Source organism: Chinchilla lanigera, unplaced genomic scaffold, assembly GCF_000276665.1.
Source record: "Chinchilla lanigera isolate Chin_1 unplaced genomic scaffold, ChiLan1.0 scaffold00075, whole genome shotgun sequence".
Classification (NCBI taxonomy): domain Eukaryota; kingdom Metazoa; phylum Chordata; class Mammalia; order Rodentia; family Chinchillidae; genus Chinchilla; species Chinchilla lanigera.
Genome location: NW_004955476.1, coordinates 6,077,238 through 6,102,291, shown reverse-complemented (window position 1 = coordinate 6,102,291; position 25,054 = coordinate 6,077,238). Strand labels below are relative to the sequence as shown.

At 40.5% G+C, this 25,054-nt stretch overlaps 1 protein-coding gene across 1 annotated transcript in view; it reads left to right on the top strand.

Moving 5' to 3' along the window:
* The window catches only part of Slc5a12 (solute carrier family 5 (sodium/monocarboxylate cotransporter), member 12), a 50,327-nt gene that overhangs the window by 15,692 nt on the left and 9,581 nt on the right, over positions 1 to 25,054 (top strand). The window contains exons 5-12 of the mRNA XM_005401744.1: positions 898 to 1,052; positions 1,163 to 1,303; positions 8,226 to 8,355; positions 9,202 to 9,290; positions 11,897 to 12,009; positions 18,541 to 18,608; positions 22,755 to 22,841; positions 24,197 to 24,363. Coding sequence (XP_005401801.1) covers positions 898 to 1,052; positions 1,163 to 1,303; positions 8,226 to 8,355; positions 9,202 to 9,290; positions 11,897 to 12,009; positions 18,541 to 18,608; positions 22,755 to 22,841; positions 24,197 to 24,363 — 950 coding nt within the window. The remainder of the gene's footprint in view (positions 1 to 897; positions 1,053 to 1,162; positions 1,304 to 8,225; positions 8,356 to 9,201; positions 9,291 to 11,896; positions 12,010 to 18,540; positions 18,609 to 22,754; positions 22,842 to 24,196; positions 24,364 to 25,054) is intronic.

Sequence of the window (25,054 nt, the reverse complement as noted above, 5' to 3'; positions counted from 1 at the left end):
TGTAGTCTCATGTTCCTTCCTAATTTTCTTCTTCTTTCTCAGTATTCTGTCATCTCTCTTCCCCAGAGTGTATACATCGTCACTAGTGTCATTAAAAAGTGTCAAATTTTACAAGCAATAGCCAGGTAATTGTTTTTAATTCTCTTGCTTTATCATCTGTGTCAGCTGGATCACAAGCTATGGTGATTTTTATCACTCAAATGTCTTTCGAATACATCAGATTCCTTCTCTCTCTACCCTACTTCAAACTGTCCATCTTCTTGGAGATGAGCAACTGGAATAAACTCAACTGACCCCTTGACTCCTTTCTTCTGCAGTCTGCAACCTATTATCCACCCAACCACCCATCAAATTACTGTGAAACAAACCTATGAAACCTTTCACTATGAAACTCTCTTTAATACTCTCTCTTTGCTCTTTAAAAATCATTGAAGTAGACTTGTCACAATCTATCTGCTCTGGCTTTTAACAAATGTAGGAGCTCCTCTTTGGGTTTGTGACTCCTTGGATCTGTACGTTATATTCCAACTTTTTTTTCTCAGGGACTCTGTAGTTTAGCCTGACCCTTGTTTTCTCAAGACTGAGTCAAGATGCTTCATTGTATGCTTCCCTAAGTAACTTGTCCTTCATGGTATTTTTCACAAGTTTAAGTTAATAGCTGTCTTGCTATTCATTATCTGCTTCTCCCATTAGATTATAAGCTCTGTTAACTTCAGGAAGAGATCTTTCTTGCTTACCATTTCATCCCCATGTTTAACATAGAAGATGAAGCAAATGAAAGATGCCCTGTAACCGTTACTGAATTAATGGATGAGTGGCCACATTAGCAGGAAAACTGTTCATTTAGGAAATGCAGGTTTCAATCTCAGTTGCTCACACTGACTCTCTTCCTTTCAGGGAGGATTAAAAGCAGTGGTGTGGACAGATGCGTTTCAGATGCTTGTCATGATTGTGGGCTTCTTAACGGTTCTTATTCAAGGATCCATTGAAACTGGTGGATTCCACAATGTGTTAGAGCAAGCTGCAAATGGATCCCGGCTGCAGATAGCTGAGTATGTCCAATGCTACTTTTTAGAGCCTATGAAGACTTACAACTGCATGTTCTCATCAAGTGAAATAGCATCTGGGCTCCAAAGGCACATCTGTGTTCTCTGTGTCTTAGTTTTGATGTAGATCCTCTCCGGAGGCACACATTTTGGACAATCTCGGTCGGAGGAACTTTCACATGGCTCGGCATCTATGGAGTTAATCAATCAACCATCCAGAGGTGCATCTCTTGCAAAACAGAAAAGCATGCTAAGCTGTAAGTTACAGATCAAGAAAAAGTTCTGTTTCCTTTTCCCCCATTTAGTTCTGCATATGCTTCCTGTTGGTGTATGTGCATGTAGAACAGAAAGAAATGAAAGATTTATTTAACCCTTTCAACAATTTTTTTTGAGCTAAGTAACACTAATTCCACTTCAGCAAGGGACTAGCAGAGCTGGGTTTGGACTGTGGTTTGCCTTTCTTTGCCGTCAGTTACATGCTGCCTTTATGCACTGTGAAATCACTGGGCTACATGTGGTGCTGTGGCTGATGATGCAGAGGTAAATAGCACACGCTTTTGCCCCAAGTTTCTGCAATGAGCTGTACTCAACCTCTAGTGATTTAATTATTATTTTTTGATAGGTGAAAAGATACACAGGCACAGTACAATTTTAAAGTGTCTATTTGAGAAAATGGCAATTTGTGAATCAGGGAATTTCACATTAGAAATAGTCTGGAGGTTCTACTCTGGAAACACCATGAGAGACTTTTACAGAATGAGTGGGGTAGTTGTATAAGTCAGGTTTTTCGTCGCTGGGACACAGTGCTCAACAGCCACAATATAGAGAAGGCAAGGCTCAATTTGTCTTATGGTTTTAGGGGATTTAGTCCCTGGTTGACTGAACCCAAAATGGAAACATCATGGTAGAAAAGGTAGAATGTAGCAAAGGTGCTTAGTTCCAGGCTTAAAGGAACCAGAGTAGAGGAAGATTGCCAGGTATAATAGTGCACACCTCCATCACTGACTCAGACACACCCAGAAGTGTGCTCTACTAATCCCTTGGATTACAAGTGAAACAAATAGACACAACTAATCTAAACCACCACATTTTTACCCTTGTCAACTTAAACCCAAACACAACTTTTAAAATCATAATTCATGTATATATGAAGACAATAACAAATCTGGGGGCTGGGGATTTAGCTCAGCGGCACAGCGTCTGCCTGGCAAGCTCAAGGTCATGAGTTCAATTCCCAGTACCAGAAGAAAATAAATAAAAAAACCCCAAACAAACAAATAAAGAAAAAAAATCTGTAATTTTTCCTCACATGATATGACTAACCTCTGTACAACTGAAAATATAATAATTGATTTTGCAAAGTCTCAACAATGTTAACATTTTTACAAAGTCTGAGTCATAGTCTCTTCTGACACTAAAGGCAAGCTCTTAATCATAAACTTCTATAAAATTACAGAAAGGTTGCATAACTCCAAGGCCCAGTGGCACAGGGTAAACATTTCCATTTTTAAAAGGAGGAAGAGGGGGATAGGAAAGAATCTGACCACAGCAACATTTTGACATAACAGGGCAAACATTAAATATTTTGGCTCAAGATCTGGCATCTGGGGCATAGTAGTGCAAAGCTATGACTTTTAGAGGGCTGGGGTAGCCTTAGTGTGGGTCCTTGTTAAGATCACCTGGGCCCTTAGCTTTGTTTGGCAAATGTTTTCTATTTCTGATATTTGTAGCTTTGGGAACTTCTACTGTGCCTTTGGTTTTACTGTGAAGCTCATCCCTTCCCTCTCAAGGGCTCCTTGCCTCGCCTTTCAGATTGTACTTTGAAACCTGGGTGGAGGCCTTTCTGAGCCCACAATACCTGCAACCTGTTGGTAAAGGCGGCCTTGGGTAGACCATCTCAAGGTGTGCTATGAGCAGAAACGGCTGGTGGGCCATGGATGCAGTGGTCTCTGAGTACCGCAGTGGCTGAGCACAGTGAGATGAATCCCAGGGAACCATTTTCCAGGTGCCTGGTCAGGGGACCCAGGGACTCTCTTAAATGAAAGTTTAACACTTGTGCACTTTTAGCCTTTGATGGGTTGGATCTTATTCATTACTCTGATGGCCTCAAGGGTCTTTTTTTTTTTTGGTCCCCATAAAAAGAACTTAGTTTCCTTTTAAGGAACTAATTTCTTTAGCAGCCTCAACTCTTTTAGTCTCAACTTAAAACATGGTTCCATTAGGGCCAAAATTTAAGCTTTAAATTTTTTTCTCTATTTCTTATCTCTGATTCTTACTCTTACTATAAATTTCTCTGAAAACAACAAATAATAGTTATGACAGAACTTAAATTTGGGGATGTCTTGAAATTTCCTCTGTCAGATCTATTAGTTCATCACCCTTAAACTCAGCCTCCCAGTCTTAGGACATGGGCAAAGTATAGACAGGATTTCTTTTGCTAGAGTGCAGCATGCATGGCTTCCAGTCCACTCACCAATATTATCTTGTTCCTGGTTGAAACCTCCTGACTGTGGGCTTTTCTGTCTGCATTCCTATCAGCATACTGATTTTCTGAGCTCTGACCTGAATCCCCAGCAGGCTCTGCTTATAGCATTCCAAGACTATCCAGCCCACTTCAAACTTGTTCAAATTCCTCCCTCAAACCATTTGCAAAGACTTCTAGGCTACATGGTCAAGTGCAATCACTCAAACAACCCCACTCATAGTAGTAATTTTTGCATTATCAGCTTACCCTCTCTAGGACACAATACCCAACAGCTACCACTTAAAGGATGAGAGGTTTGATCTGAGAGGGGATTCAATCTGTGGTTGGATGGATCCAGGGCAGAAATGTGATGGTAGAGGAGCATGGGGATGCAAAGATGTCATGGTGGAGGCTAAGCAGTGTAGAGGAACAGTGCCAGAGGGGAAAGGGTCAGAGACCATCTAGTTCTCCAGGTGACACCTTCATGACTCACCCAGATGCGAGCAGAAGCAGAATTGTGCTGTATGCTTGGGCCACTCTCAGGTCAGTCAAGTTGACACAATTAAGCGTCACCACACAGAAGTAGAGCTATTTGGCTGGACTGCATCTACTCTTGCAAGGCCTGCAGAATGTGCCTCTCCCAACTGCTGCAGGCCATCCTGTGCTTGGCAAGGGGGACCACAGGTCGTTATACTACCTTTCACAAACCTGCGAGAAAGGGCAGAATTGCACCTGGAGTGGATGAAGAGGGGTTTCTGTAGGAAACCAGTGCCACTGCCCAAGGCCCAAGCCTCCTGCTCCTAGTCAGAATGTCCTAAACTCTTCTTAGAAAAGCAGTTCAGTGCATATTCCCCAGCATGATTTTAAAATATTTTCAATGTATAATTTGTTTTCACTGAATAAAACATAAAAATGCCTGGAAATGAATCAACTAAATTTTGCAAGTTGAGTGTCAAATGAATGTAACGGTAATGCTACAATTTGTGTATTTCAGAACTCAGAGGAAGTGAGTGGATTAGTTACCATTCTGTCAATTCGCTGTTGACCTAGTCATATCCTGTTACACCAATATTGTAACAAACTCTCCACACACATAATAAAGACTCCACACATGTGATCAGCACCTGAAAAACAGCAGTAGTACTAAAAGTGATGTGACTTTGATCTTAAAGTTCACCGAAAATTAAATCCATGTAAAATGTGACTTTAAGATTAAATGGAGTTGAATATATTTATAAAGAGACTTTTGATAAAATAACTTCTCTTAAATCCAGGGGTTTGACCATTAGTTTTTCTTAATTATTACTTAGTTTTGAGACAGGATCTTGCTAGTTTCCCGGGCAGATTTGAAGCTTCTGGGCTCAAGTAACCTTTCCCCATCAGCCTCCCAAGTACCTGGGATCATGGGTGCTTGTCACTGACCCAGCTATTAAATCTACTTTAATCTCATAAACTTATGTTCTTTTCTCTTGTAAACATGCTTTACTTTCCCCTACTAATGCATTAGTACTTCAAATGTTAGAACGTCTTTTTTGTCCTCTTTCTCTTCACAACATCAAGAATAATGCATTGTGCCTGTTAAGTATTCATCACTTACTAAACAAAATAATGCTTTAAGGAAACCATGCTTGTGTGTGCATTCACACACAGACACATACACATAGGGAGGAGAGTGTGTGTGTGTGTGTGTGTGTGTGTATGTGAGTGTATGCATATATACTTCTGCATAGATCTCAAAGCATTATTTTATGGATTAATTTACTTCAAGCAAAACATTGATGCAAAGTAATACAGATGCTTGCGGTTTGCAAATTGATATTTTAGAAATGGGGTGGGTATAAAAATTAGCAGAAAAGGAGAGGTGGTCATGAAGACAGAAATATATACATATTTCTAGGCACTGAAGACTGCTACTGCAGGTTCCAGCCATTCCCATTCTTATTTCCAGATCAGAGATATGACTGAATTTTTTTGAGAGTGAGAAAAAATGAAATATAAACATTCCTTAGAAAGATTGCCCCAAGAGATGTCAGGTGATTTAATCACACAACCTAGGGGACAAAAAGTTTGGTACAGTTAAGAGCATTCATTTTCCTAGGAGAGAAATGGAGTGAGATTTGTTCAACACAAAACAGTAGCCTCAAGGACACTTCCTGGACAGCTGGAGGCTACTCTGAGTCAGTTGTGGACTGTTACCTAGCAGCTTCCGCAGAATGCTGACCAAACCGTTCTTCTCTTGCTTGGTTATCTAATTATCTGACAGTCTAATATAATCAAAGCATTGCTTTGGACTCTAGAGAAAAAATAAGCTACACTCTGCTACTTGGGGAAAACACATCCTGAACATAGGTAAGTGGAAATAAATCCATAAAATTGGCAATGAGCAGGCCATTGGTAATGTCTGCTATGTGGGCAGCCAATTGCAAGACCACATATGCCAATTCTTCACCAAAGACAACTTTATCTGAGGCCAGATCTCTCTTATTTTTGGAAATAATATCACTTAAAAAGTCGTTGAAATACCATTGTTTGTTTCTAGACCCCAGTTTACCTTTCAGGACTACGGAGAGTAAACAGTACAACCAAGATGGCGGAGGTGGAGGTGTTCTGTGGGAAACTGGGTCCTCCATCCGAACCCTGTTCCCAGCCTGACTGGACACACCCACACACATGGCTTTTGTTTCCTCTCTCTCTTTTTTTTTTTTTTTGGCTTATTTTCCTCACAAGTCTTACATCTGAAGTCATCTTATTTATCTTTCATTTCAGTATTTTTCACTGGTCTCCAGGCTCCGAATGGGATGGGTTCTGGATTGATCCTTGCTATATTACAGAATCTAGAACTGGGCCTGATAGAAACAGATGTCAATAAATATTTTAATGAAGTAATGAAGTGGCCCACTTTACGAACATGAGAATTAGCTCTGCATAGAATCAAAGTCTAATTTCAGTGAGAAACATCTAAAAATGCAATCACTAATGCTGTACAATCTCACCATTGGTTTCTCACATTCCATGGTTGTCTGGTCAAATTATGTCACTGAGTTTAAATAATGTATGAATGTCTTCTATATGCCTACCTAGCCTCCATCTGTTTCACAGAGTATAACTCATGCTGTTCTCGTGTGAGTGGTACAACAAGAACTGCAGCAGGTGTGTTACCTTCTGTTTTATAGATGATACAGAGTGTTAGGTCACTCATCCGTGACCAGACAGTTGATAAATATCAAGCCCTGACTCCAACTCCAAAGCTCTTTTCAAAGTATAACTGCAGCAGCAAGAGCACTTTTATTGTAAAGATTTTGCACCTTTCATTAATTAATTCATTGAATCATTGCTCATTTCTTACAAAAATGAATTAATTTTATGTCTTCTGTCAGTTTTATGCTATGCTCTGGGGATATAGCGTTATGTCAGTTTATTGCAAAAACAGATAACAGACAATAAATATATCATACTACTGTATCTCATGATAAATGCTATAAAGAAAAAAACTTTCTATTGCATAAATCTAACAAGTGGCTATTTCAGATAAGGAGGGTCAGGGAGGCTTGTCTAAGAGGTGCCCTCAGGAAGAGTTTGAATAAAATTTCCCCAAGATGTTCAACACTGAGCATGATTAACGATATGATTATCATTGGGGTATTGATCCTTTTATGTGGCAATTTATTCCCAAATCCCACCAAACAAGAACAAAGAAAACTCAAGGCAGAAACATTGTCAGAATACTTCCAAAGAAATAAATTTTGAGATGATAAAGCTTTTTGCAAATGTAAAAGTTCTCAATGGAATAGTTATCTAAAATATTTCTCTTTTAAAGCAGGATTTTGATTTAAGGTTCTTTTGAAAGTCAGGCCCACCTGTGCAGTGGGGGGTGATACATGGCTTTGAAATGAATGGCCACCCTTTAATCTGAATGTGAATGTTCTATGCCTTTCAGACAATGACTGGATTCAAGAAATGCTCAGAGTTACCCTGCCAACCCCCTGGACTCTCTCCACAATGAGACTGTTTATGCTTTTAGGTCTCTTTAAACTCTATCTACTTTCAAATCTTCCCTAGGGTAGGATTTTGACTATCAAAGGATGGAATGGATAGAAAATAAGAACAAAATACTGTAAAGGCACCAACTGGAATTATGAATGTATGTTTGCTGTAGAAAAAAAATGAATTGTTCCAAATCATATGGGTAGGATAATCTTCAGTCTTTAATACTTTCATTTGCCTTTAAAAATGCAACTTTAACTTTCACCTGAATTAATTTTCAAAGTGAGTGCAGTATTTCCATAACTTGTCTATTTCTATATCATCTCATTATCTCTTTGGAAGAAAAGATGCTAAAATGTAATTTGGCTTTTTGACAGCTTCATGAATTCAGTGGGGGGATCACTTCAAGTTATATAACATGAGTGATGGATATGTGAAAAATTTCATCCAAGAAAATAGATCTCATATCGCACATATTGAGATCTTTTAAAGGAAAAAAAAAAAAAACCTCTCCATTTTAAAGTAAAATCTATCTAAAACATTACTTTTCTTGACTTTAGTAATTAGTCTAAAATGCAATATACTCCCCAAATGTAAAAGTATAAAATATAATGATTCATGAAAGCTAACTAAAGGGACCCCCAAAGACTTGACCTTGAGTGTTAATAATGACTTCACTATGCTATAACACGCCACAAGGGCTGCCAATTGCCCTGTGCATTCTTTTCTAGTGCCTTGTACTTTAACTTGCTGGGCCTCTGGATCATTCTGGTGTGTGCAGTCTTCTCTGGATTAATCATGTATTCCTATTTCAAAGACTGCGACCCTTGGACTTCTGGCATGATCTCAGCCCCGGACCAGGTATGTGTTCGTTGTGTGCGTTGGGGTTCTGGCCGTGACCAAGTAATATTGAACCCATCTTCTGTTCTAGCTCCACCTCTAGTCGGGTCTCAAACCCCAAGGACTTGCCTTCTTTCCTCTCTCTTGGGTGATGTCACCCATCCCGGGTTGTAACGGCGAGAAGTGTGTGTGTACAAAGGGTGCACCTCGGGGGTCTGCAGTGTTGGCCTGCTGATGAGTTAGTTGCTGCCTGGCAAGTGTAAGGGATTAGGTTTGATCTCTAGCACCACAAGGAAACAAAAAAGAAAAGGAGAGGACACCTCAGTTCGTCCCTGAGACTGGGCTTAAAGGCTGGTCCAGAGGGGAGAGAGCTCTAGGTGGGCTTAAACTGATAGCTATGATGGCTGCCGTGCACCTTTTTCCTACAAACTTCCAGGTTGTGATTCTGCTGCAACCTAATATGGAATAAATGTCCCTGATGTCCATAATCCCTGTGCTGCTGTCTTCCCAGCACAATTTAAGCCTTGGGTCATGGTCCTGTGTTAAACGTGATTTCTATAACTCCATTGGCGGAGAGCATGCTCAGGAGGAAGAGCCACTCTCTCCTCCCCAGCCCTGGGTACTGTCCTGTAGGGCCTTCCTCCCAGAGTGCAACAATTACACTTCAATTCCCTGATTCCCATCCCAGGCATTTTTAAAGGCTGTAAGTGCTAAATTCAGATTAAACACATAAGAGATGGTATATGTTGAAAACAAAAGAGAAGTAAATTCCTACCTCCGCTTGCTGAAAACTTACATCTCCACGTTTTAGATTCTGCTGAGAAAATCACTGATTCTCTCTCCACCCCCTTTCTGCTTCCTCATTAGCTGATGCCATATTTCGTCATGGAACTATTTCACAAAATGCCAGGACTTCCAGGACTTTTTGTGGCCTGTGCCTTTAGTGGAACTCTGAGGTTAGTATACTGACAACATGACGATGATGATGACAGATGAGTGTGGTTGTAATAATCAACCTCTCCCCTCCCCCGGCACTTGCTGTGTGTCAGCTTCTGTGCTGAATATTTTATATTTGCTTATCAGTTGTCACACAGCATAAGAGACTGAAACTTATGTGTCATCAGTGTAGCAGAGGGAAACTGAGATGTAAGCAGGTACAGAACATATCTAGAGTGAGGTAGAAAACAGCTGCAATAAGATGTAAGCCTCTCCCGCCTCTACTATGGAACTTTCTCTTTATCTTTTCAAACTTCCCTGGTGCTGAACTGGTCACTTTAGCATCACTATATTTAAATATCTGAAGCAATTAACATGTAAAGAGGAAAAGGTTCCTATTGGCTCATAGCTTTTGGAGCTTCCAGTCCATGAGGAAGCAGCAGTCATGGCAGGTGCACATAGCTTCCCTCGTCACACTGGAAGGCAAAAGCTGCTGCCCTCATAACACCGGAGGCCAAAGAGAGACAGGAAGTCAGGGCTGCATAACCCCCTTTGGGTCCGTGCCTCCCACGGCCTACGGGGCTCACTCTTTTCTGTTTTTTGTTTTTTGTTTTTTTTTTGTTTGTTTGTTTGTTTTTCCCGGTACCGGGAATTTAACTCACGACGTCGCTCTTGCCAGGCAGGTGCTGTGCCGCTGAGCTAAATCCCCAGCCGCTACAGCACTCTTTTCAAAGCTTCCACCATCTCCCAATAGCACCTCCTGGGTTACTAAGCCTGTGACACACAGAACTGAGGGGACATTCAGTATCCAAACTGTAGCATCTTTTCTCTGTTCCCCAAGGTTGAGGTCCACCTCACAAAGTAAAATACATGCACATCACGGCAAAGAACCCCAGCGTCTTAAATACCCCCAGCGTTGCTTGAAAGTCCAGGTCTAAAGTCTCCTGAAACCTAAGGAAAATTCAGCTGTGAGCCCTGTTTAAAAGACAAAAAAAGTTGCATATTTTAAAATACTGATTCAGTGTACTTATTTCCATTTCAAAAGGGAGGAATAGGAAAATAATAAGTGATGCGGTGATGCGCCTAAGGCAAGACCAAGATCCAGGAGGGAAAACATTAAATCCTAGAGTTTGAACCCTGGAACTCTCAGGTGCTTGAGATGGGTGGAGTCCCATGGGCACCGATAGCTCCGCACCCATGGCCTTGTTAAATACACCTTATTTCCATCACTGACTTGAAATGCTACTTTGATTGCATCTTACATTCTTCTATGCATTTGTGAAAGTTTTAGGATTCACTTTTATATTCCTTTGATCTGTTGGCCTAAAGCTATGACAATCCAAATAATTTAATGATCATACTTTCAAACATGATCAGATTTCTCAGAGGTCTGTATCCGTGCGTTGGTGTTCTTTTACAGAATTTTCGTGACATTTAGATTTTCTTCCCCTTAATTATTTTCAGTTGATTCCCTGAAGATTGATTCTATTCAAATAATGATATTTGTATTTTGATTTGTTCTCTTCTTGTTTAATAGGTTCTGTTTATTATCTTATATAAGTGTGCTTTAAAAACAGTGAAAATTAGTTAAAATGATAGCAGATATCTTTGTTTTATTATTCAGTTTAAAGCAGAGTTCTTAGGGTTTGATTTTGCACCACTTGAATTTAACATAGTTATGTATTTCACTGTCCAAAATATTCTAGTCTGGAGGAAGGACTAAAGAAGCTGTCTTGCTTTTCTGCAAAGAAAGCTCCATCTTTCAGGTCTGCTGAGAAGTTCCAGGCCCAATAAGCCCAAACTGTTTAGGAAGTTGGAGAACTGCAGAGCTTTTATGCAGTTCTGGTTCTGCTCCTTCCCAGTCTTTCCCATTTGCCTTTCTCCCTCACTAATTCCACCCCACTCTGGTGGCTCCAGGCTGCAGGAGCAGCAAGCTTGTCTTCATCTTCGGGCATCTGTGTGCGATTTTCCCTCCATCCTTGACTTCCCGTCCCTACGCTGCGTGGATAATCTCTGTGCCTACCTGTAGCTGTCACTTCCTAAGGGAGAATCTTCTAACTGTTGGTTTGGGTCTTTCAGTGCCTTCATAGCGTCTTGTTGTTTTCTTTCATAGCACTTCCCAAGTGTAATCAGTTGCATACGTGGTTGTGAAATATCTGTGTTCTAGGGTATAAGATTCATATCCTCACAGGTTATCATTGTATGTATGCCTTACACCCAGAATGAATAAAATGATGTATGAAGAGACTGACTATTAATGAATAACAAACTCAATTGACTCCTGGGTTCGGATGGGCTCTACTTTCCGCCTCCTTTCCAACCTAAGCACACACATATAATCCTTCTGTTACCCTCTGCTAACTCATTAAATACTTAAGATGAAGTAATAGGAATCAAACCATGAACGCCTACCTTCTCCCTTGGGGTTTGTGGAAGAACTGAAAAAGCATTGGCACAAAAGCCCTGAAGAATGAGTGGACAGCCTCTGTGGGGGCCTGCAGCTCCAGAACACGGACTTGTGTCTGCATCTGTCTGTACGGAGCCCTACCTGGTCCCTGGGTCACGGCAGGCTGGGAGCTCAGCCTTACGGAGTCTGGACCATTTTCTTGCTCTTCTCTCCCTGTAGCACTGTGGCTGCCAGCATCAATGCCTTAGCAACCGTGACGTTTGAGGATTTTGTCAAGAGCTGTTTTCCCCATCTGTCAGACAAGACGAGCACCTGGACCAGTAAAGGCTTATGTAGGTACAGCTGATGAGCCCTCTGCTTGGTATCACGAAAGGTACCTGGGGAACACCTCAAAATCCTGCATGCAGTCTGCAGGATGCGCTTACAAGTCCAAAGACATGCTGAGACACAGGAAGGATGTCATCTGTGCATTTCCAAGGGTGTAGGCACTCTTCCCTCTTCCGAAGATGCCAGTGGTGGCGGTTGTGGGACCGGAAGTGGTGCTCATCCTTTCTCATTCCACTAATCTTCTTTCCAGACACACTCTGCTTGCACTGTGCTCTAGATTCATCATGTCTGCACCTGTTGGTTATGCCTTATTGATCATATCAGTCTCCACACAGGAAGAGGCTCTGCTTGATACATCCATCCCTCTGTCCAATAAAAGGCAACTTCTTTTTTCACGAATCATGCTTAGAATCGCACTCTCAATGACCTCACTTCAAAGAACAATTGTTCTTTTTGTAATAATAAATTTACATAATATGATTCTAATCACTGAATCATGTATTTCATAGGTATATAATTTTATTCTTGGTTATTTTACCCTGGGAAACTGTAGTGAATATGTTTCTGTGTTATTACATATTCCTTGAAAATGATTGTATTCCAATGATTAAATGATTTATGAATGATTCATGAATGATCAACTGATTCATAATCTATGAAAGAGCTTATTTAATTTTATGTTAGTTACCTCTTTAACTTCTTTTTTTTATAATGCTGTGTAAAAACTCATATACATAAATCTTTGACTGTATCTGCATGATTTTTACTTAATATGAACTTCCAAAAGAAATTCAGGGTGAACAACATAAATTCACTTATGTTTCCTAATAGTAAGAAAGATAATTCTAGTAGGGAGAATCAAAGATCATGTGTGGTGGCAGTGAGCGAGGACATATTTCTTTATGTGATTTTCAGGAGTATTTTCATAAATTATCCAAATTAGTGAGTAAAGAGGATCAAAATTTAACTTAATATCTGATTCATCATGTATTTATATATTTTCAGGTGGTAACATTTGCATTTTTGTGAAAAATCTATTTATACTTTGTTGAAGGGCTATTAGAAATTTTATTGTGTGTAAAATTTCTTTATGCGTGAAGAAATAAAGGATTTTATATGTGTGTTGTGGAATGTCCCCCAGGTTAATTTTTAAAAAAAATGTATATATTTTGGAACTGGGAATTGGACTCAGGATCTTGTGCTTGCCAGGCATGTGCTCTGCCACTGAGTTATATCCCCAGCTCTTAAAATATATTTTTGATATGCTGAAATTTCAATTTTACATTTTATTAAATATATGTAACATTTCTTTTACTATTTCATTATTTCTTTATACTTACAAATTTATTCCATTGAAGTCTTAGTCATATATTCAATTATATTTCTCCCTAGGTTACGGATAGTTTTATATTTCATATTTGATATTCAATATGTATATATACTATTTGTTTATGTTTGAAAATGGGGATTTTAGTGGTTTTTTTTCTTAAATCACTAATTTTCTTAGAGTATTGGGGAATGAGGACTTAACTAGTATTCCTCACTAGTTTTTAATATTTTTTCAATATTAATATAGAATATAAAGTTATTTGTGCTAAAATGATGTTTCATACTGTATACTTTTTTTCTTTAAGTTATTTATAAATTTCAGGACTAACACCATCTTTTTATATTATAGCTCTGTAGTATTTTATTTAAAATATCTGGTAGACCAATTTATCACTTTTAGTTTAAAAATCAGAATTATTTCTATTGATATTTTCATTTATACATAATTCTTTCAGCTCTCCACACCCAGTCATCCATCCAGATTAATTTTAAAATGATGAACTATGCATTAGACTTTTTTGTTTTGTTTTATTTTTGTTTTTTTCCGGTACCCGGAATTGAACTCATGACCTTGCGCTTGCCAGGCAGGTGCTGTGCCGCTGAGCTAAATCCCCAGCCCCTTATGCATTAGACTTGAAAGAGTATTGGGGAAGGTGGACATCTTTGTAAGCATTCTGTTCAACAGTATCACTAATGCTTTCCATTTATTCATGAATTTTCTAACTTGCATTTGGATCGTATGCATGTTTTCCTCCTTCAACCCCTGTGCCTCCTCCTTGCCTTTGCTCTTCTCCTTCCCCTTGCTCTACCCCTCCTCCTCCTTTCCTTGACACTATGATAAGATCCTTTTCCTATAATATCATTTATTACCAACATAGGGAAGGTTCTTTGTCATTTGCTTAACTTCTGCTGATTCACACAATGTAAATTGGTTTTGTAGGAATTACAATTATTGGCAGTAAATATTAATAGTTACATCGTTATTTACACTTACTTGTTAATTTGTTTAGAGCTGGGGTCCCATTATGTCACCTAGTCTGGCCTCAAACTTAGTCCTGTCTCAACTCCCTTGCAGCTAGATCTCCTCTTGTGTTTGATTATTCTTCTAATATAAGTTGTTTGTTTTATGCATCCTCTACTTTTTCTCTTCTTTTAATGACTTTGTTTTCCCTCAGGTGCATAAAGAACTCATGTTTTTCTCAGTGTTATTTTGAAATTTCTGAAACCCAAATCCCTTAATAATAATAATTTTAATTCAGCTACTGTGCTTTGTTCTTTATATTTTATTCTAGAAATTGACCATCTGGCCAAGTTTAAAAGACTTTGCCTTGAACTCCCATACATCCCACACTTGCATTCTCCACGGGTGTCTTCCTAAACTTGCTCTGCATCCATGTGTCCAGCTCTCTGTCCATCTGCTAACCCATCATCCTTTTGAAACATTTAAAAATAATTGCAGAAATCTGCACATTTTCCCCTAATCATTTCAGCATGCATATTGTTAACAAAATTCAGTATTATTTCAAATTGTTTTAGGAATATAAAAAAGTCACCTCCCATAAAATGAAAAAATGTTATGCGTGGATATACTCAGTTTGCCAAATGCATGTACCTGTGTAACCCAACTACTTTTTAAGATATAATGCTTTGCTGTCACCATGGAAACCTCTCCTGTGCCACTTATGTTAATTCTCTTCTCCTGCTGCTCTGTGACAGCAATAATAGCATGGTTTTTCCGTTATAGACTAATTTCTCCTTTACTCAAATTTTGTACAAGTAGAATCACAGAGTACCCATTCTTTATTTGTAAAAGACTCATTTCACATCACAAAGTTTTTGAGGTTCATAATATACCTGTTGCTTTGTGCATCTACTCTTCTTTACTTTTTTATTGCTGATGCTGACTATGCCATATATGGGAATCCCACATTTGTGTATATCAGAGAAGGACAGGTTCAATTTTTTTGTGTATTTATCTCTAGCCAGTTCTCAGCATCTACCAAGGATTGGTTCCAAGGTACCCTGTGGATATCAAAATCAAGAATAACTATAAAAGTTCCTTATTTAAAGTGGAGTAGTATTTGAATATAACCTTTGCACATCCTCCAGTATACTTTTAATTATCTCCAGATTACTTATAATACTTAATACAATGTTATTATGGCTTGTGTCTAGATCTTTCCTCCAACCCTCATGCAGTCATAGGTGGAAATTTTTCAGGGGTGGCTGGATCTAGAGTGTGTGATGCTGGAATTGATTCATGATGCAGTGCTAGGCTCAATGGCACTAGAATTAAGGGTGTGGGTGCTACTTACCCTAAGTAGCCTGGATAAAATATAAAGGGTAGAAAGAGCTATGGTCATCCCTTGTTGCTTTGCCATCTTCTGCCCACCATGAACATTTTCTCCTCTGTGATGCCTATCTGCTATGTCACCCTGCTGTGGAGCCAGGGGAGGATGGACTGAAACTACCAGCTGTGAGCTAAACAACTTTTCCTCCTCTGACTTTGGGTATAAGGCATTTTGTCTCAGCAACGAGAAAAGTAACTAAGATACATGTCAATGCTGTGTCAATGCTGTACTCTATACTTTGGGGAGTAAGAATAAGAATAGAAGTCTGTACATGCTCTGTACAGATATATTTTTAAAAATATTTTCACTCCACAGTTGGGTGAATCTGTGGATGTGGAACCATGGGCATGGAAAGCCAATTTATTTCTATTGTGGGATATATGCTGTTTCAGTTTGAGGTCATTAAGAATAATCTTGTATAAGACTTTTTGTGAACATGTTTTCATTGCTCTTTGGTAAAATGCTAGAAGTGAAATTTCTAGGAATACCACGGTTTTTAATTTCCTTTTACTGATTTCTTATCACACCTGAATGTGTCATCATTTAAACTTGCTGTTTTGCTCTCTCTTGCTTTTTAAAAAAATCTCATTTATTTTCCCTTGACTGACTTATACTTCTTTGCTTCATTGAGCCTAGGTATTCTTCTGTCATACTGAAATTGCCAGTTTTAAGTGCTGGTTTTTATGATGGTTCTCTAGTTGAATTATTTCCAGAAATTATGCTGTTTACTGAGTATTTGAAATTTTTAGATTAATATATTCATTCCCTTCCTTGACCTCACTTTCTCATAGAATTTAGTTGAACGCAGGTCAATGGATGGCAAATACTCAGCTGCTAACTTGCACTAATTAGCTGCTAACTTGTACTAATTAGTTGCTAATTGCTTTTCTCTACTCCCAATCTGAGTTTGCACTAATAGCAAGGGTAGTTTTTCTCCATCTCATCTTTATTTCTGTTCGTGAGGTGATACACGGTGGGTCTCAATGGAATCCTGTCTTTGTCACTTTCCTTATAACTGGGACAGAATACCTGACATCCACAACTTCAAAGAAGAAGTTTATTTTGGCTCAGTTTGTAGAGGGTTCAGTTCATACTTGGCTGCTTGAGGCCGGGCAGCGTGGCAGAGGGGCTGCTGGAGGAGAGCTGCCCAAGGTGTGGCAGCCAGGAAGAAGAGAGAGGTCAAGGGAAGAGGCAGGGAGGAAGAGAATCCCTTTAGGCTGTGCTCCAGTGACCCGCCTCTTCCAACTGGATTCCACCTCCAAGAAACAATCAGCTGTCAGCCTCCATAATCCAGCCCCCTTCCAAGGGTGTGGACTATGACTGCATGAGTCTCTTAGGTGAACATCTAAAACCATGAAACTCCCAATTTTCCTTAAAGTCCCACCTTTTCATATTGACGAAATCAATCCTTTGTCAGTACAAAGCAGCAGAAAAGTTAAAGTGAGGGAAGACTGCCCTCGAATCTCATTTGAACAAAAACCTGTTGACCCAGCAAGATGGCAGTCAGCAAAACACTTCTTTCGTTCTGCACCTCAGGAAGATAGAGCGCTCCTTTACCACGAAGCAATGTGGAGCCAGGACAATCGTTGTTTTCTTCAGTCTAACCATCCATGCAAAGACAAGGGCACCCATGTCAGAATTCTGACAGGTGTTTGTTGGTCATACTTGGTTTGTTGTGTTCTTGCAAATTCCTTTTTTTCTTTGCTTACTGAGAAGTTAGAAAATGTGGCATTAAAAATTGCTATCCTGATTTCAAGATTGAGCTTATCATAATGAATATCTGATCAGTGAACATATATTAAATTGGAAACAAAATGATAAGACAGTAGTGACAAACACCTAGCACACAGTACCAGATACTCTTCTGGATAGAGTTATTAGGTTAGATTGGTGGATGAGCTAAGTTATGGTGTTTAGTTCCTTGTCAGAATGGGAGGTCCTTGGGGTAGGAGTCAAGTTCTAATTTTATAGCACCGGTGCCTAGTTACAGCCCAGACTTTGGTTGGAATTCAATACAACCGATCCAGTTATCCTGTTGGAACCTGAGCTGGGTTTCTGCTGGCACAGACTTCAGAGAGAATGAACAAAGCAGGCTTCTGTCTGCTTCCATCACTATGTCTATCTCTGTCTCCACATCTTTGTCTGCCTCTCCCTTTCTTAGTTGATGGGTTAATGTGGGAATTCAAAATGTACTTAGGTGTGCTTCTAAGATGATTTTGAAAGGTATACAGAAATCGATATTTTTAAAAGATCATTTAAAAGCAGACATCATCTTTAAAACTCACTAAAAATATACACTGCCTCATTACGCGAGCTCATAAGCTCATTGAATGTAATAATTGAAGCTCCTGTGGTAACAGTGGACAAAGCAATCATTATGTGATATAGCTGAGCACATTGGTGATGATATGAATAAACCACTGAAGGGAAAAACCAGAAAAACTTTCCAGGATCGCACAACTCTGAGGAGAATGAGCACAGTGTTACACAGAAATTGAAAGGTGAAAATCTGTCTGAATTCCAAGGAGGTTCCTTTCTTCCCTTCGGAGGTGGTGAGATGTTGACCCATGATAAACTCCCACTCATTAGCGTGGCTTTGGTTGGTCCCTTTCCACAGTTTCCTGTTGCTTCCGTGTGACGAATTTCTTCTGAAGTCTTAGAAATCCCGTTCATTCTGCCTGATGCGTGAGAGGGTGTGCTTGTCAGAGAGGTCTCCTTAGGGCAGTCCTGTGGTGGCAGCACGGTCCTCACTGCTGTCCCTTGGCATGAGACACCGTTCTGCTTGGGGCTCAGGGGATGCCTCCAAGCCAAGAGTCTTTGGGGGAAGTTTAAGGTCACACATTTTGTCTCTTCCAGGTCTCCTGTTTGGCATTCTCTGCACATCCATGGCTGTGTTGGCTTCCCTCCTGGGGAGTGTCATACAGGTAACGCAGGGCCAGAAGTCACAGTTTCACACATGAGTCCCCCCTCTCTTTTCTCAGGTGTGGCCTATGCCCCAAGCCCTAGCACTTACATTGCTGAACATGGGGTCCGAATGACAAACATGTTAAATGTCAACAAAACGGCTTTTAGAAACTATTAAAACTAATAGTGGGATAATGACAGAGTACATTCTGTTAAAATGAGAAACTCCAAATCCTAATAACACCTTCCAAAATATAAGAACAATAATAACCACTTGCATGTATGCAATCTGTTTACGTACACCCTTAAATGTATCACTTAGTCTCCATCCCTTCTGTCAGAGGTGGTGTAAGGAATGCATCAGTTTCCAGATGAAGAGACTGAAAATGATCCCACAGTCCCATAACTGAAGAGGAGTGGAACTAGGATGCAGCCCCTCCTCTATTATCCAAGCTGAACTGCTTCTCCTATGTGCAACCCCCAGCTACATAAAGCATCAGGATGAGAAGGAGCCCAAGGATGGCCCTTTAACTACTTTGCCATTGCGAATGGTGACACGAGAGGATGAAAATATCCTGCTTGTGTTTTTCTCACAGTGGCTGAGTCCCTGACCACTCCGCCCCACTCGCCAAATTGTGCAGCTCAGAAATCACCAGAGAAGCAAATCTTCAGATCCTACTGCAAGCTCCTCAGTTAATCTCTTGTGTCTTTGTGAAATCTGAGCACTTTTTAGGTACTTTTGGCACTGATTAGGCTTTCAATAAATGTAGGTTAGTTGAAGGAACAAGTCAGAGTAGATAGTAATCACCTAATGGTGACTAGTAGTAGCAATTTATAGAAGGGAATCTATAAATTCCTTGATTAGCAGTAAGGCAAAGTAATGCCATTACTTATAGAATGCTAGTATTTGTAGAATTCTTGTGACCGGTCCTAGTAAACAAGGAATTTATGGAGTGCCATATAGTTTTCAGAGCAAATCCTACCTGAAGACTGCCTACACTGGTTTTATTATTTCCCCGTTAAAGTTTAGGGACATGTCAGGGAAAGGTGAGTGATTTGATAATTCGTTTGTTTGCAGGAGATAACTTTTGGTACTAGAAATCTGGTGCCCTCTCTAGTAAGCTAGGAGCCTTCCTTGTTACAGCAGATGCTTGATAATCTCTTTGCAATATTTGAAGCACAGAAAGCTCCTCAACCACACAGAACTGGCAACTGGTAGGTTTGTCTCTAGTGTCCTCATAAGCATTTTTAAAGGTTTATTTCCCTGTATGTGGGACCCTATTTCCTAATTTCCTCGGATACTTTGTGCCTTATTTCTTTCTCTTTTTGATTGCAACTAGCACTTACTCTTAAAGGAGTGTCATCCTTCCACTTTGGTGATCGTCTGAATCACTGAATTGCTATCCTTCAGAGATATTTGCATTTTCAGAAATGATGGTGTGAGGAGCTATGGAACAGGCAAGGATAGCCAGGAAACAACAGTTACGGTCAGTGGTGGGTGTGGAAGGCACCCTCCTCCTTGTGCTAATTCAGCGGAGTACCCCGGGCCCCTTTCTTCATTCGATAAAATGTGTGCCACACAGTTCATACAACACAGAAGAAGCTAGAGTGCAAGAAATAAGACCGTGATCTGATTCCTGGGTGAGGTATTTGTCTCTGAGAGTCCACTCATTTCTCTGAGCTCATCTGACTTTGGTGGGTACAGAGAGTCACCTGCAATTTGCTTATTTAATTTTCCAGACAGCTGGGCCATAATGAATTTGATGAATCAGTACAATCTGAGCTCCTGTATATAAAGAAACAAATTCCCATCCTACCAAGTAAGAGAGCCAGGTTTCATCTCACGTTGCCCCCAAACCACCCTCTACCGACAGCATGTGTCTGTGGGGATCTTGGTTTGTTTTGTGTTGTTTCTTCAGTGCTAAGGCATTGCTTTACTTTAAGCATTTATAAAACCCATTCCAGACAATGTCCTATTGTGAAAACCGTTAAGGGAGACAGGTTCCACGGTGAAAGATTCTGAAACATGCTGCACGCTGCATCCTCTCTCACGGATCCACAGCACACCTCAGCCCATTGAAGGGAACCCAGCACTGAGCACACGTGTCCCTCTACAACTGTGTGACTCAGAGCCTTCCTAGGGTTTGGTGGCAGGGCCGTGCCAGACAGCAGCAGCCAGCTCTGCCATGAACAGGGGGTCAGTAGAACGTCCACAGGGAGGTCACTCTTCCCGAGATGATTCTGTCCTGAGTGTTATCAGCTGGTTCTTTACAGTTCTGTGGTGACTTTGAGACACATCTTAGAAAGTGCTCTTTAGATCTTAGCCCATTCCGACAATCAGAGCACATGGTTCAGAAATCAGGGCTTGGGAGCTGGGGAAGTGGGTAACAGCAGTGATGCAGAAAGAGAGCAGTCCATGTTTTGGGGCCCCCAGCATGAGCTCCATGAAGGTCAGGCAGTACTTTGTGCCTTTTCTTGGATTCTACATTGAATATTCATCAAAAAACAACCAAACCAAACCAAGAAAACCAAACCTGGAGCTGATATTGTATTGCCCCCTTGTATATGAGAAATGTGAGGCACAGACAGCAATGGAAATCATCTTACTGAAGCCCAAAGCAGCCTCCACCCCTGAGCACACCACTTAGCCTTTGCCCTCTACTTGTACGAATAGCACAGATTGGATTTGAACTTTGAGAAGCAAGGTGAGTTAGATGAATTTTAACTCTTCCTCCAATTAAACATGAAAATGACAAGAAAAGGGTAAAAATCAAAATTTTTTCTTCCACACTACAGAAATATATGCTAGGATTATAATTGAATATGTACGTGTATATGCACATGTTTAAATCCAGAAGCGCTTATATTCTTTTTTCCCTGTGATCATGTATAGGCATTTTGTTCACCCCTAAGGCATGATCTTTGGTGACTTTATAAGAGTTTGTCAACTGTTTTTCCATAGGGATACATAAATGTGTTCACTATTTTATTGACTTGCATATATAATCATTCATAAATCCCAAATTCAGCAAGCACAGAGATTTTGAAATAATGTGACCATCAAACAGCAGTGGGAATGCTAAGCATACTAAGATCGAAGCTGGGGGAAGGAAAGCGCTGATCTCACTTGCATGCAGCCTGTCAAAGGCAGATCTGAGGCACTGAGTTCTCTGAAATTTAATCTGAAAAGGATCATAACAATGCAGTGCTGCCAGTCTTTCTAGACAAAAGACCTTCCATGGCAGCCGGAGGGGACTGGATGGCCGCTGGCCCTGTACATTCGTGGGGAGAAAGAAGACAACTCTGAAGTTGAATGAATTTGAGTTAGTAATGGGAAGTTTACCAGGTCCTGGTGATGTGTGGTGGGGCTGTGATTAGAATGCAAGCATTCTGATCACAAATGGGGGCCTCCTTCAGAGCAGTTTTCTCTTTTGAACAAGACAGAGTATCATAGTGACTTACTTCTTGATTTTTTAAACTGCTTTTTTGAGAGAAAATGAGGGTCTTAGAGCCATAAAAAGCTGAATTTAAATGTTACCTCTGCCACTTTCTAAATGGAAATAGACTTTTTATGTTTCTGTCAGCCCCAATTTTCTCTTCTACAAGGGTTAACTCTGAGAGTTAAACAAGGCCACTTGTCAGGGTGCCTGGCAGTTCCTCACCGCCTGGCAAGTAGGTGGTGCCTCACAAGCAGGAGACTTACATGAGATCTTCAATGTGTCGTTTTCTCAGTCGCTACCTGAAAGCCCTGTACATGCTTTAATGGGATGGCATAGGAGACGCTGAGTATAGTGCTCTAAGCACGAACTCTACCACTGAGCTGTATCCCCAGCCAAAAACTCCTTTCTGCTAAGATGAAGATAAGACTGATCAGTTAATTCCATCTTGAGTGCAATGCAATTTACCTATTTTCCCTCTTTACAAACATGCACACACACATACATGTACACACTTGTATGCATACACCGGCACAGGTGTGTGTGTATATATACTTTTTCTTCTTTTATACAATTGTTACTGTTGGACCCACAACTGGCTTAAAGACAGCAGGCAGTCGATGAACAGCCTGGTGAGGATGTAGGGTTGGTGTCATCCAGGAGGAGAGCTGGTCCAGGTGGGGCCCAGGGGCCATAAGAGGAGGTTTACCAGTTGCCTTTGTCCCACAGGCTGCCCTCAGCATCCTGGGCATGTGTGGGGGACCCATGCTCGGCTTATTCTCCTTGGGACTCATGTTTCCTTTTGTGAACTGGAAGGTAAGTGTTCTGTACCCCTCTTCACCATTCTTAGCTCAAATTAGACCTTGGTGTTTTCCTTCTCCTCTCATCCCTATGTGGAAAAGCTATTTGTCTCTGCCAGGATGAGTCCACGATAAAATTTAAACAAGATCTGAACCCTCCCATCTCTGACTTCGGTGAAGTCATTTTAGAAACAAAATAAACACAGAAGGGAAGAGATGTTCATGAACTACAGTATGTCACAGCATCCTTCCAAACTGACTCTTTAAGCATAACACTGACTCTTTTCTAAATTAAAGGCTCACCAAATGCACTTATAAATGAAGTGGATCTGGAGATAGTGTGTCAAAATGCCATTTTAAAAATTCAAATTTTGAAAATATACATAAATTTCATTTATTCTCTAGTTCCCTAAAATAACGCATCTTGAGGCTGGGGATTTAGCTCAGCAGCAAAAGCTCCTCCCTGGCAAGTGCAAGGTCGTGAGTTCGGTTCCCGGTACCAGAGAAAAACCAAAAAAATAAAATAAAATAAAATAAAATAAAATAACTCATCTTATTGAACTAATTAATTTATGTGTGCAGGGTCGGGGGACAAGCCAGGTATGAGTTTGCAGTGCTCCAGTCTAAGTCAAGGCACAACTGTTTAAATCAGCCACAGTACGTTAATTTTCCCAAACAATGGAGAAAGCACTCTGGCCCTTTTGTCTAGCATTCCTTGTGCTGATGCTAGAGAAGCCAGCAAGTTCTTTCCTCTCACACCGAAGGCCCAGCTTTGTAGCACAGACCAGAAGCCTCAGCAGCCGTTTTTCATGGTCTTGGGCTCTGCAAGATCATCTGTTTCACTCACCGGAGAAATTAGTCCTTGACTTCTCATTGTTTCTCCTGAAACACAACTCTCAAACAACAGCACTGCTAACGCCACTGGCTAGTATTTAACTCAAACAAAACTTATAAAATTGGAGAGTCAGGGGACTTTGTGAGCTTTTCTGTATGATTGCTGTTAGTACAATGTCACTGCAACATCTCCATTATCTGTGGTTTTCCTTAACTTCTGAATTTCTTCTTCAAAAGTTTAAACTCTATTAAAGTAATAAGAGCAAGAAATTAAAAGGAGGAAAACTTTCTTCTCAGAAATGGAAACATAGTCATTGCTATAAAATGCTTCAGTGTCTTAGTATAAGGAGCAACTTATTCCACAAAGTGTCCTGTGGCAGTTGAAACGAAGGAGGTGTGGGCCTCTTTCAACGTCTGTGCCCAAGACTGGCGGTGGACAGCAACTGCCTCTGCGGCAGAGGACACCTCATCTCATTATTCTTTCCTCCGACAGCTTTGTCCAATCTCATTAACTTGTTTCCTTTTTCCACCATCAAGGGTGCACTGGGCGGCCTCCTTACTGGAATCACGTTGTCATTTTGGGTGGCCATAGGGGCCTTCGTGTACCCTGCACCAGATTCTAAGTCACGGCCTTTGCCTTTATCAACGGAGCAGTGTGTCCCAACAAATCTGACCACATCCGCACCTTCGGTCTTCCCCAGCAGGTACCTTGACTTTGAAGGTGGCCCCAGCCCTGTAGGGTAGGCAGTAGATTGGAGGGAAGTGCTTTGCTCAGGGGGACGTGTGCTGAGAGCTCCCCTGCTGTCCTAGGAGTGTTACGGTGGGGTTTCAGAGCCAGCTTCCTGCAGGGGGCTCTTCCAGTACACAGGTGTGTGGGAGTGACCTGGGCAAATTGGAGGTCTGAGTGTATTGGAGGCTGAAAAACATATGGGTGGGTCTGAGGGTCATAGTGTCCTTAAAGAACAATGGATTACAGAAGAAAAGTTTTGGGGGCAATGAGGAGGAGAAGCAGTGTGGGCATGGATTTAGGGGCCCCGCTGTGAACCTAGAGTTTGATGACTATATGAACAGAGGGATTAACAAAAGATTTTTCTTTCTAGGTCTGACTCAGGTAAATGATTAGTGATACCAACATATAGGAGACACTGTGCTGTAGGGAGAAGACCACTAACTTGAATTTAAAACCATTCTTGGATTTCGATTTCGGTGTTACCATTTACCTGCTTTATATCATAGGACAAATCAGTAACTTTTCACTTCTGAAATTCTTGGAGTCCTTGACTACAGAATAAGGGTATTAGCATCTAATCCAGTGAGTTTCATGAAGATTAGATGGTATATAAATTACATGTCATCAAACATATAAAAATCTTAGAATATATAATTATTTTGTGA